Genomic DNA, 13,907 nt, shown 5'->3' on the forward strand with positions numbered 1-13,907 from the left:
GTCTCTTGATTATCTGAGCCCCTTTTGCTTGAACAAAACTCCTTGTAAAGGAGCAGCTGTATTGCCATTTATTTCCTGTATGCAGTCATTGCCACAGCTGAGGACAGTCCTGTCTATTTCCTCATTGTTAGATCAGTGTGACGAGCCACTTAGAATTGACTTTAACAGAGGACTCTTAGCAGATGGTGGTATTATAGCCTGTGTGCTTCATGTTTGTGACTGGGATTTGGAAGTCCAGAGAAAAGCCTACTCCATTCAATCCTTCCCAGGTTTACAGTGAGTCCAGTGCCTGCTGGATAGGACTTGGGGAATTTTAGTGAGCACTGTGTAGACCAGGGGTTCTCAAAGTGGGGGTCGGGACCCCTGAGGGGATCACAAGCTGTCAGCCTCCATCCCAAATCCTGCTTTGCCTCCAGCATTTATAATAGTGTTAATGTTATTAATTTATAAGGGGGGGGGTCGCACTCAGAGGCTTGCTATGTGAAAGGGGTCACCAGTACAAAAGTTTGAGAACCACTGGTGTAGATAGATACCCGTACAGGATGGAATTCACCACCTTGCAAAGGGCCCTCCTTACTATTTAAGACCTGTATAAGTCTTGAGCAAGGTCTGAAGCATTTGGCTTTTAAGGCAGGCGTAAGTGAGATTTGCATCCAAACTCAGTGCCTTGAACTGAAGAGGAAGCAGTAACCAGAGACGTAACAGGTATTTGGAGTAAAATAAGCTGATGTAAATAGACAATATTCGAAGTGCAGCTATAGTCAGAGAAGTAACTCAGTGAGCACAACAGTGGGTGATTTTCAAAAACCTTTTTTAAGGCTTTACAGTTTACCTTTAAAACACAGCTATTCTAATATTGGTGGCAATGCAAAGACTTTTGGGGGCCTGATTTTTAAAGGGGCCTTAATTTGTTTCAGTGGTACCAACTCTGGCAATTTTATTGTGAGTCTAGCAATATTTGGTGTGGGTTTATTTTTCCTTAAAGCCCAGGTTCTGAAATCATGTAATCATTTGAGAGCCTCAGTTTTCATTTTTAAAAAATAAATTCTATCCCTCATACTTGTGGAGAAAAGCCTGAAAATGTGACCCGAGTGCACCCCAAGACCACCAAACCCAGAGCACGAATAAAAAGAACCAACTTTTATTATTTTTAAAATCTCATGGTTTTTAAGCCAATCTCCTGATTTTGGGGGCCTGAGTCATGTTTTTTGAGTGCTTGGGGTTGCCAATATTGTTGGTCTCCCTTTTTATGCCTGCAGTTTGCCCCTGCAAATAATTGCAGTTTCGTATGCAGCCACACATTCACCTAACTACCTGATCTGTGAGCACAGGTATGTTGGTAGATGTCTACAGCACACCTGTTGGTATTGGGGCCTTAAAGCAAATTGCAGTGTTGCTAAGCTGTTGGCTGAGGTTCTGTGCTGCACCCACTGGAAATGCAGCACAGAAGATGCAGGCCAGGTTCAGCAGAAGGAAAAGTTCCTTTAAGTAAGGCTTGCCGACTGGGCCTTAGCTGTCCTGTGTCCTGTCTGTTCTGGGGGAGCTGGGGGAATTCTTCTCTGGGCGCCTAAGGGGCTTTTACAACCCTTGTCCTTGGCTGCTAGCTCACTCAAAGGGAAATCCCTCCCATAGTGTCCTGACTAGTGGAAAGCAGCAGTTTTCCAACTGTGAATTTTTTTGTATTGTACATCAGCAAATAAATTACGACTCATAAAGTGGAATTGTTTACGCACCACACGTGACAAAACATAATAGACATTTTGGCTATAAATCTAAAGGATTAAGCAATGACTTGAACCTAGAATGAAAGCAACACCAACTTGAAACTGAAATCTCCCAAAAAATTGTCTTAGTCCCCTGCCCATTTGACTGGAAAGCACGTTTGTTCTTGTAACTCTGCCTTCGGCAATGGATCATAAAGCTGTCGTGATCCTAAGAAGCTGTCAATCAACCTGAGTCAAATCACAACAGTTGTGGAAGGGTGTCACGGAGTCCTGGGCAATGTTCTGGAACTGCTCCCTATGAAGCCAGTCAGGTCTCTGATGAAGTCTCCTTTTTGTGAACAGACTGTCTTCAGGACAAAAAAGCTCACACGGCTTCCACCTACCTGGGTCTGACCTCGGAGCATTTAGCATCTTCTGCTCCTCCGTGCACTTCCCACAGTGATTCTGCCCAGGCCAGGTCCTGGGAAAGCCAGAGGGTCCTGCACCCCAACTCCACAGTCAGGTGTGACTCTCAGCCAGCCAGTAAAACAGAGGTTTATTAGATGACAGGAACATGGGCTAAAACAGAGCTTGTAGGTACAGAGAACAGGACCGCTCAGCTGGGTCCATTTTGGGGGGCAGTGAGCCAAACAACCACTTCTGCACTTCACTCCTCATCCCCAGCCAGCCCAAACTGAAGCTCTCTCCAGCCCCTCCTCACCTTTGTCCCTTTCCCGGGCCAGGAGATCACCAGATCTCTTTGTCTCCAACCTTCAGTTGGCACCTTTGCAGAGGAGGGCTCAGGCCATCAGTTGCCAGGAGACAGGGCATCGGCCATTCTCTCTGCAGACCCCTGCACACACCTGCCCTCTAGAGCCCTGCAACAATCACACACCCTTATCCCACCACCTAGATACTTAAGAACTGCACATGGGAAACTGAGGCACCCCCACAGTATTCAGAGAAAACATTAAGAACATTCCCCCTTCGTCACAAAGGGAACAAAATGTGCATGTACACTAGCTGTGGGCTAACACTTCTCCCTCCTTTCTGTAGTTAATTGAAACCAGCTTATCAATCTAAACTGCATTTTAAAACGTGGGTGGATAAGTTGGCTCTTGGTGGCACATCTTCTTTGCCCATGTGTGAAAGCTTGGCCCACTTGGCAAGCTTTTGTGTTTGTGAAGATGTCCTGTCTCCAGGGTGGCAGGTATAAGAGGCACCTGGGCTTTGCGCCGAGGCCCCGCTTCAGGTCGTCCTCTTCCTCTATGGCACTGCCTGCATTGCTCCTCTTCTCCAAAGGACTGTCCCCCGCCCAGCACTTGCACCTCTCCGCCCCTTGGCTGCCAAAGAGCAGTAGTCGGGGGGACCTTGGGGTGGGGCAGAGAGGTGCGAGCGGTGAGTGGGGGGCACTTGGGGGAGGGGGTGGAGAGATGCGGGGAGAGGGCTGAGTGGGAGCAGGGCCTGGGGTGGTGCGGGGGTGGAGCATGGGCAGAGCCTCGGAGGAGGAGGCCAAGCTGGGGGAGGGCCTCAGGGCAGAGCGGGGGGGGGCATGGTCCAGGCACCAGTGGCCCCCCCCACTTCTAGGGAGCTTCCGGTGCTCATGCCCAGGCTCCCCACATGCAGGAGTCACGCATCGCCCATGCACGTCTCCATTGTCCTTTTAAAATGCTGGCCCTTTAACTGTTCTGGGGTTAAAATTTTCCATTCAAGCCACGTGGGTGACATATAATTAGAAATAGTGGTAGCAAAAAAAGAAAAAAATTCCTGTTTTGTGGCAATGGGATGCTGGTGGAACTGTGCATTAAGAGCATGTGCAGCTCCTGCAGCAGGAGTCTCACGGGAATCCGGCTTGATATTTGGTGTTGTGATGAATGCTCCACAAAGTGGTAATTACCAGCTGGAAGATAGAGGGAAGGTAACAGATCTAATGGTTGTGTTTCTTACATGGGAGTGTGCTAGCACGAGTCAGATGACCAGATAGTGTGTACGTACATTTCACCTTGGCCATCAACTGTACAAATGTTGTTGGGTATACCCCACTTTCATGTAATGCTGCCTGCAATGTAAAGCTTGTGTCCCTTGGTTGTCTTGTCTGTATGCTGTACTTCTGCTCATTGAGGGGTAGCAAGAAATCTTGGCTTCATACACCTGGCCTGTGGAAAGGCAGTCTTTGTCAGCTAGATCTGCCTTTGAGCAACAACACTTTATAATACACGTGGAAGCTTGCTGCTCAAGATGGTGGTTACTGGGCAGGGAGTTGGGTCAAAATAGAAGCTGGATCTGACATGCCAGAAGAGTAAGTGCCACTCTCCATCTGGACAGTGGAAGGTGAGACTTCCAGGGCCATCTAAATGTTTCTCTTTGTTTCTTTCTTTATTTGTTCAATTTAGACATTAAAAATAGCACTGGACCTAGCTAACAGCTTGGGAGACCCAGTCTGTGAGCTCCATCTACCATAGTGTAGAAGACATGGTCAGGTACGTCTGAGTATGAGGAATGCTTTGGTGAATAATGAATATGAATCGTTTTAATAATCCTGTTGTACAATTCAATCTGGTCCTTGTTCTGTGTGTCTTTATGTTCCATTGATGAAAGGCTGTGCTGTATTCATGGGTGACCAATGTATCCACTTATTTCACAGCCCGTATTCACAGGAGCAAAAACAAATTTGGTCCTGAAAGATTATGGGGCGTTGCAATGGGGTTTCCTAATTTAGATTCTTTCTGTAACAGGCTAAACCCTGGTGTTTATGATCCATTTTTAACTCTCTGAACTCCCTTCTCCGAGGCTCAGGCGGAGACACCTAGCTCCCAGCTGAGCCCATTCAGTGCCAATCAGAAGTTGTACATGAAGGACACTGTCTGTGATCCCTCCCTCCCTCCCTCAACGCCCAGAATGGCACTTCCTGTCTCCCTAATGCTGTCTGCCAAATCTGGGACTGAAACATTATCTCTCGTATCTCAAAGCAGGTTTTAGCCATGATCATGCAATGGTGCTGGGTGCAGTTCATCTATGACTCACTTGCAGCTGCACCATGTTCAGTGTTGGTTCAGCTGCAGCCATTGCTGACCCCTATGGCAGTGTAGTGTAGTTGTGTAGTGTAGACAAGGCCTTTCTGTATAACAAGAACACAGTGAAGTAAGGTCTTATTTACACATCTGAGGAATCATGCTAAGGTCTGATTCCTGTTGGAGAGACATGCTACAACTCTTCCATGAATAGGTCAAAGCACAGTGACACCATTAGGAGCTGTGCCTAAACCATGTTGTGTGTGGACATAATTTGATCAGGATCAAACCATGCTATAACCTACTTACAAACTCATTAAAATATGGCCTAAGGGCCCAATCCCACTGCAAAGATAACTGTAACCAGGATGCAATGCTTTCGACTAGCCCCTATCGATCAAAGCCTTACCCATTCTGCTGTAAAAGAAAGCCTGTATGCTGTGCAAAGCCCTTCCTGGGGTTTGGCTTTATTAACAAAGAAATGAACAATAATACCACATAAAATTAGCTCAAACCTTCTTCCAGACCTGACTGCTCCTAGCGTTCCTCCCTCAAGGCTGCTCAGCTCACACTCTAGATCAGAGGTGGGCAAACTACAGCCCGTGGGCCACATCCAGCCCGTGGGACCGTCCTGCCCGGCCCCTGAGCTCCTGGTCTGGGAGGCTAGCCCCCGCCCCCTCCCCCGCAGCCCGCGCCCGCGTGGGCAGTGCTCTGAGCAGGGCTGTGCGCTCATGCAGGGCGGAGCGGTAGCATATCTGACTCTGGCATGGCTCCCAGACATGCTGCTCTGAGCGGCATGGTAAGGGGGCTGGGGCTGGGGGGGTTGGGTGGGCAGGGCCTGGGGCCTGTCAAGGAGCAGGGGGCGGTTGGATAGAGGGTGGGGTCCCGGGGGGGTGGTTAGGGGTTGGGGGTCCCAGGATGGGGCAGTCAGGGGATGGCGAATAGAGGGCGGTTGGATAGGGCAGAGGTTCGGGGGGGGGGCAGTCAGGGGACAGGGAGTGGGGGGGTTAGATGGGGGTGGAGTCCCGGGGAGCGATTAGGAGCAGGGGTCCTGGGAGGGGGCAGTGAGGGGACAAGGAGTGGGGGAGGGTGGATGGGGGGGTGTTCTGAGGGGTGTGGGAAGTGGGAGGGGGAGGATAGGAGAGGGGGGCCAGGCCGTTTGGGATTCACAGCCTTCCCTACCCGGCCCTCCATACAGTTTCGCACCCCGATGTGGCCCTCAGGCCAAAATGCTTGCCCACCCCTGCCCTAGATTCTCTTTCTTCAGAGGCCCTCCCACCTCATTTATAGCCAGGTGGGGTCATGAGCATAGTAATGTGTGCCTCACTGAGTTAGTAGAAAATAAATTAACCTGTAGCAGGATCAATGCCTGCTAAGAAGGTGGGGTGTTCCCCGCTGGCAGGGGTTGCCGGATACATTTGATTACAAAAGCATAGTAGGGTAACACAGCAGCGTTTTTTTCCAACACAACTATGTGTCAGCTGCTTTTGTGTATCCATTCTTCGGGTGTCCCGACAAAGACCCCTGGAAGCAGTCAACTTCCTTCCTTTTGACAGCCTCACATGATTATTATTTGTATTGTGGTAATCATGGACCAGGACCCCATGGTAAAGTCATAATGATGCGCCATCATTCTCACCCACCACCCGTCCACTGAACCTCACTGAACTCTGGGCAACAGGGCAGGTGCTTCAGCCTACAGTCCGACGAACAAATGGTCCAAAGCAACGACCACAGAGTTGCCTCCCCGATGTGGTGGCTGAGACGTCTCATTTCCTTCCATTTGATACACCAGAGGAGCCCGCTTTTCACAGTGCAATTGAATAACCTCCATTCCTTCCAGGCACATCCAAGGGGCCTGTGATGAGTACTGCCCAATGGATTTATATATTAGATGGGCCTTAAAGAGAAGATGCTCTGCTTTCTAAGCTCACTGCTTTTTTGCCCCCATATCCTCTCTTGTCATTGCAGTAAATCAAAGGCAGGTTTCCTGCGTCAGCTGATTAATGACTCCCAGTCCTTCCCTTCTGGTATCAATATTCCACACTTCCCCATGGAGAGTGGCCCCCCTGCTAGCCAGGTCCTTGTTATGGGACCCGATGACTACATTGTTGCAGTTGTAAGGTAAAGGATTTAGTTTTTCAGCCCGGGTGGGTTAGAGATGGGAAGCAGAGAAAAGAAAGTTCATTCAATGTAGTGATGAGAAGAATGACTCTAGAGATTGGTCATGACAGACCTATCCCCATCACCTAATGTTCACTGGTTCAGCCTAGATCCTTGGTGATTGCAAGTCATTGCCATCTATGGCTGTTCAATGGCCTATCTGAAATAACTGGTGGTCTTAGTCTAGTTCCTAATGGAGAGGTGTTCATATCACAGAATTCCACCTCTACCTGCCATCCTTAGCAGAGCGTCCCAAGATGACGGAGCATGAAGACTGAAATAGCTTCTCACCTAGAGGTGACAGCTCCAGGCCCTTGACAGGGCTGTGTGGAAGAATCTTGCACTGCTGCTACCAATGCTGTACCTGTTCTATAGATACACAGAGACCCGTCATTGTTTGGGGTTATCAGGCTGGCACCTTTCACCATCACTAAAAAAAAACCTATGGAAGATTCCCCTCCAAGGTGGAAGGGGGAATCTGGGGTAGCGCTCTGACAGTACCAAGTCTTGGAGTGTTATATGAATTATTGGAAGGTTTTTCACAGAGTTTCTTTGTCTTCCTTTTCAGTTCCCTCAACCGTCCATTTGGAAGTGGAATAATAACACCCTCTGGAATCCTTCTAAACAGTCAGATGTTGGACTTTTCCTGGCTGAATAGTACATTGAACTATTCCTCTTCTGGCCTGGTAATGAATTCCATGAATTTGAACTCTTTTGGTTTTGACTATTCTTATTCTCAAATAACTTCCAGACAAAAAGAGAGAGGCTATTTATACAGGCTGAGCTCTCTGGCTTTCTCTTCACTTTCCATGCTATCCAGCAGAGAAATAGAATATAGACTGCAGGAGGAGGTTACCTGTATGTGTGATCTGGCTACGTGAAATATCATAGTATTGCAAGGAAACCATGTAGAGTCTAGCATGGCTGCCACATAGAAAACACACTTTCCCCAGGCTGATCACACATTATGTTGATTGGAATTAGGATTACATTTGAAAATTATTGCTCTCCAGCTTGAAAAAGTGATAGACAATGGAAACCACATCCTGAGGTCTCAGACAGAGAACATCATTGACCACTGCTGGTCACTTTCTGTGCTAAACTGTTGGGTGGTTTTGCTATGCACTGTTAACCAGTTGCCACTTTCCACCCCAGAGGTGGCTGTATTTTAGCAGTGGGTAAAATGACTTCTGTATAGTTTGTAAGGGCTTTGAGTGCCTTGGAATGAAAGGTACTAGATAAATGTAAACTAGATCACTTGATTATCTGTTCTGTTCATTTGCTCTGGGGCACCTGGCATTGGCCGCTCTCAGAAGCCAGGATACTAGGCTAGATGGACCTTTGGTCTGACCCAGTACAGCAATTCTTATGTTCTTATAGCAGTGAGAATGGCATCATAATCAAGCTGATAGTATTAGGGTTACTGACTCAGAAATGAAAAGAGAAACAAGTTAACAAGCAATTTGGGTTATGGAAAATCTTTGTTCTGATCTGTTTACTAGCTTTGGGGGGTATTTTATTCACCAACAGAGGAATCTCATTCAGCCTGGAAAAAGACCCCTATCCTTTTTACTGCCCACTATTGTTCGACCATCAGAAGGGATGTGTGGGACTTATCTTTGTCTGGGAGCTAACAATGGCGACAAAGCCTTGAGCAGCATTACACAGGTCAGTTTTGAGTACTGCATCTGAGCATGTTCTGAACCACTTGCAATGGGGACGGCCCAAGCTATCTTCCAGTGTTTCTTCATGCTGGCATTTGCATTCTCTGCCCCATAGGCAGCGGGTGGACCGCCCCTTCGGGGGGGGGGCTAGCCCCACGACCCCATCCTTTCTTCATGAGCCCCCACAGCCAGAGCCCTGAGCCCTCACGCCTCTCCCTTCCCATAGTCAGAGAAGACCCTGACCAGACGGAACCCCGAGCTGCCCTCCCGACCCCCGCCTCCAGAGGAGCCCTGGGCTGGCTCCAGCCTGCCGACTGATCCAAGCCCCAGCCGGAGCAGCCCCAGCCATGCCGGCCGGCCCAGGGCCAGAGCAGCTCCAATTCAGTGTCCTGCAGCTGCATGCTCTGCCTGAGGGTTTCCTACACCAACATGTTGGTTACCAGAACAAACATGAAATACACAATTCCTGTTTTTGAAGAGGTTAAAATATTGTCCTAATGTGAATTTAGTTCTGCTTCAAGGTAACAGCCCATGGAGACTGAAGTCCTCTGGTAAAACACAGGCAGTGGTGTGATGTGGCAGATGAGTTTCACTTGAAACGATACTCCTGGTTGAGTCATCTTCAGGGCATGAATGTAGGACCTGTGGGCTAAAAGCATGAGCCTTTACTAGTTGAGCTAAAGGAGAAGGTCTAATAGTCCAATGGAAGCTGTTGGCTCATATATGGTCGAGCCACACTGTGAGCATAGGTTAAGCTTCCTCTTCCTCCACCTGCTGTCCCAAAGCACCTCACATCTGACCTAGAGGGAGAGTTACCAGTGTAGAAAAGAGAGCTCTGTTTCCCCCATTCAATCTTTGTACTTTCTGCTGAGGCACCAAGAAAAATGTTAACTGTTGTCAATGAGCAGCAACTTTCTGTTGCTACTAGTCAGTCTGGATCCAAATTGGTGATCTAGAAGTGGTCAGATCAGTCCTCTGAGCTGGTTAATTGGTAACTAAAGCTACATTTGCTGTGGTTGTCCGTTCTTTCACTAAGGGCTTGTCTACATGGCTAGTTAGGGTGTGAATGTACATATGGAGCTTTTCGTGCACAATACCAAGGTCCATATGGCTAGTTAGTTCACGACAGGCTAGTGTGGTGTACATCCACAACCTGGCTTGCTGTGTGCTAACTAGCTGTGTAGACAAGCCCTGGAACAAAGCTGTGTGCCTTCTCTGATGACAGCTTTCAGAAATATGGGAAGACAGAATCTTAGCAACCTCCATAAAGGTTTTATGACCTTCTACGACCTATGTAAAGGTCATGTTCTTAAAGAATTGTAGAAAATAGAACTATTGTGTTGTGGAACTGCAGAGATTGGGAGTGGAATTTTGGTTCTTATCCCCAACAGAAGTTCAGTTTACCACATTCCTTCCTGAAATCCTCCTATTGTGAGCTCTGCAAATAGCTCTTCCTAATTTATGAGATGGATGCACTTGCTGATGGCATGACTATATATAATAGCATTGGATTATTAAAAGGCAAGGGCAGAACTCAACTTTACTCTGAGTGACTTTACCTCATCGAAGGCATTCAGAGGAAGATTAAAGCCACCCACTTGCCTCCTAATGTTCTATCAGAAGGTTCACTTTTTGGTCATAAAAAGCCCTTTTCAGAGATTTTCCTGGAGTTTCAGCCTCATGACTCCTGCTTATTTAATGGGAACTATTTGCAAAACCTCATACAATTCTAGAAATATATCCCTTAGGGACTAATTTTTTTTAAAAAAGGGCCTCCAAAAATTTGCCTGCAGTATCTTCAGGTGCACCTATTTACATATATAAAAACATACATTTTGTTCATGCAAAGTGGGTAACTGTGCAAAAAAAGTCTGTTTCCCTGTGTGCATTGCTACATTTGAAAATGTTGGGTTGCAAATTAGGAAGCTGCTTTGGATGCTTATTCCTTGGTGTTTGAATCAAGTTGTTAAATTTGGAGTCTTTCTTCTGTAGGTTTTAGTAAATGTTTTAACACTTAACAGAACCTGAGTGAGAGTCTGTCACTGGGTCGGCTGCACCCACAGCTTCAATCCAACATCCTGCAAGTTGACAGTGAGTATGGAGATCAGCACTGATCTCGGTAGACAACATTTCTATCATGGCAAAAAGAACGGGAATTTTCTTGTACATCTGTGTTTACTCTGCATTCTGCCTCAAGGAGACATCATCTGTTTAAATGTACAATGCTGGTGGGGAGAGGAAGTTCATTTCAAATTACAGTGTGTTTAGGAATAAGGATTGGTGGGTAGGAAAGACAAATTTAAGGGAAACAAAGTCAAATTTAATATTCTAGCAATTTAGTCAACTTCTTTTACTCCTTCAACTTTCATCAATATGGGTGAAATTGACTGGCATTACTTATTCCACGATTGCCAAATCCTTCTTGTCATTCTTGTTGGACATGGGATCCAGCATTTTAGAACATTGTCTCATGTGCATCAAAGAAAGCAAAGGATTTGGAGATCACAGGACAAGTCACCAGTTGGTGGATTTTGTTTCTGTAGGTAAAAGCTAAAGAAATAGACAAGTTCTAATTTAATATCTTTAATTATAAAAGGGACTATGTGTTCCCAGCTTGGTGTGGAGTGGTTAGGATGAATCCTGGTGTGCAGAAAAGAGACGGCACGTGCCATAGAAGAGCTGTGCTCTCGCGTTATCCGTATGTCCAGTTTCAGTACAGTCCGGAGGCCTCCACGCAGAAACATCCCACAGAGCTGACAGTTTTACGCAGAATACTTGCTTTGTGTTCCTGTGTCTATGCATCGCCATACTTAGCCATTTTAAGTCTTCAGGTACAAACCGTGAAGTGTATATCCAAAGAGACAGTCATTACGAGCTGGCATTTTTGAGCACCCTGTGTATAGGATAAGCAGTACTTGTACATTATGCTCAGCAATGAGATATATAATGACCACACTGAATTGAAACAAAACAATAATAAAGTATCATAGACATTGGAGATGGCAAAGATATATAGGCTAACATATTATTTTCCCAACCAATTTGGGATTGGTCCTTTCTGGCTAATTCCAGTGCTTTATCCAGTCCAAATGTCCCAAAGTGATGGAGTTACCCCCATCCCTCTATTGAAGAGTTTTCCATAGTCTGGTAGATCTCACCATTAGCACATTTCTCCTTTGCTTAATGTCATCCGATTCTTTCTAGCTACATCCCTTTATTTTCACCAATTCCTCTCCCTTCTTGGTGGTCACACCCTTCTAATACTCATTTGCCCCTCCATCATCATTTGGCCAACCTGTATGTGTTCAGTGTCTTCCAGTCTTTCCTCATAAATCATTCACCTGGCTCTTAATAATTGTTTTGCTCTTCTCTGAAGACACCTCCAACGTACTGAGATCGTGGCACCACGTGTATCCAAATGAATGAGACAAGACCAAGAACATGTCTTCAAACTGGCAGTCCTTTAATGTAGCCAAAGTCTTCATACACAGTGGTGCCTACCTCTCCTAGAGCTAGCTACAGGCAGCGTTATCCCCACAAATACTTTTTCTTTTACTTTCCATTCCCCGTGCCCATATCTCTGCTCACCTACAACCTAGCTGGCAGGAAGAGGAAACCCATGATAATATCTTTCCGGTTGTTATGTGCCCAGAACTCTACCAGTCTAGATGTCCTTGCAGTGTTGCCAACTTTCCCAAGTTTATTGTGAGTTTCACATTATTTGGTATTTTTCTTGAAGCTCCATGTCCTAGAATCATGTAATTATGTGAAGATATCTTCTTTCATTAAAAAACAATAACACCCCCTCCCAAAGTTTCTAGCCCTCATAGTTGCAGAGAAAAGCCTGAAAATGGGACTGGAATGTAATTTAAAGGCTCAGAAACCAGAAGACAATAAAAAATATCCAAAATTTACTATTTTAAAAAAAACTTCATGTTTTTTTTGTGGCCTGATTTGTGATTTTTGAATGCTTCAGGTAGATAATACTCTAAACCATACCCTTACCTACACTTTATATAGGTATAGTTACCATAAGATTTTTACTTATCTGCTTAGTTTGTGATGTTGTATCCTGAGCCAATTTACAATCACACTGCAGTATTTATATTAAAATTTTGAAAGCACAACAAATAACAAAGCAGGGGAGGTAGGTAGAGAAAGGCAGGGTTATATGAAGGGAGCCAGGGAAGAAATTGCACTGTAGTTTATAAGGATTGTACTTCTTGGCAGCATTTTTTGTTGTGTGTCTGTCTTGCCTTTGAAACTGTGAGTTCTTGGGGCAGGCACTGTCTTCTGTTCTGTGTGTGTACAGTGCGGCCTCCAACTCTGGCTGGGGCCCTTCAGCACTACTGGAATACAAATAATAAATTATAGGTGAAATTCAGGTGTGTCTCAGCTCTTAAATAATCTTGGTGTAAAAAAATATGTCTTAAATTGCATCCGATGAAGTGAGCTGTAGCTCACGAAAGCTTATGCTCTAATAAATTTGTTAGTCTCTAAGGTGCCACAAGTACTCCTTTTCTTTTTGCAAAAACAAGAAGTGATTTAGGGGGCCCAATTTGAGACTCCTGAATGGGGCCTTGATTTTCAGAAATAGCTGAGCACCTGGAGCTCCAATTGCCTTCAACTGAAGTTGCAGGTACTTGGCTGCTTGGAAAATCAGGCCTCAGTTATCTTAAGCAGGGCACTCAAAACCTTAAGCACGCCAAATAGGGAGCACTTTCTTGTTCCAGGCAAAGAGATTTCCACTTTGGCTTTACAGGCTCGAGAGATTCAGAGAAGCATCTCAACTTTTGACCCAAATCTCTGAACCTTCTGAATTTCACCCATTAGTACTTTTTGCCACACAGTTTATAAGTTTCAGAGTAGCAGCCGATGCATCCGATGAAGTGAGCTGTAGCTCACGAAAGCTTATGCTCAAATAAATTTGTTAGTCTCTAAGGTGCCACAAGTACTCCTTTTCTTTTTACAGTTTATAAGGGGCATGAAAGACTTCTTCTCCTCTTGTGCTTAGGAAAAGGGGTGCTGGTTTCTATCAGTTATGTGAAGAATCTGAATGGTGCTGCTTCTAAACCTACTTTTAAGGTGGACTATAGCTTTCCCCATACTCCTGTTTAATTCTGATAGCCCTAATATTTTATCCCAAACTAATCCCAAAGGCCTACAGTGAAGCCTACAGTGAAGTTCTGTCTGCTGGATTTTCATTTTCTTGCCCCACATTTATCTTATTGTCAGTTTTTGCAATGGTAGCAGTTTATTTTCCCCTTTCATTGAGAAGGACCATCCTCCACATCCCTCAGTGATCCTCGCATATCTCCCATTCCCACCCCCACCCTCACTCAACACTGCCTACCTTGACAATGCCC

General features: G+C 45.9%; 1 protein-coding gene across 1 annotated transcript in view; it reads left to right on the plus strand.

Annotated features, from left to right (window-relative positions):
* Window positions 1–13,907, plus strand: part of GGT7 (gamma-glutamyltransferase 7) — a 51,396-nt gene that overhangs the window by 31,601 nt on the left and 5,888 nt on the right. Inside the window, 7 exon segments of the mRNA XM_038370392.2 lie at window positions 4,097–4,146; window positions 4,148–4,183; window positions 6,686–6,838; window positions 7,446–7,563; window positions 8,408–8,545; window positions 10,534–10,558; window positions 10,561–10,632. Of these exon segments, the coding sequence (XP_038226320.1) occupies window positions 4,097–4,146; window positions 4,148–4,183; window positions 6,686–6,838; window positions 7,446–7,563; window positions 8,408–8,545; window positions 10,534–10,558; window positions 10,561–10,632 (592 nt within the window).

The sequence above is a fragment of the Dermochelys coriacea genome, chromosome 13, assembly GCF_009764565.3.
Source record: "Dermochelys coriacea isolate rDerCor1 chromosome 13, rDerCor1.pri.v4, whole genome shotgun sequence".
NCBI lineage: Eukaryota > Metazoa > Chordata > Testudines > Dermochelyidae > Dermochelys > Dermochelys coriacea.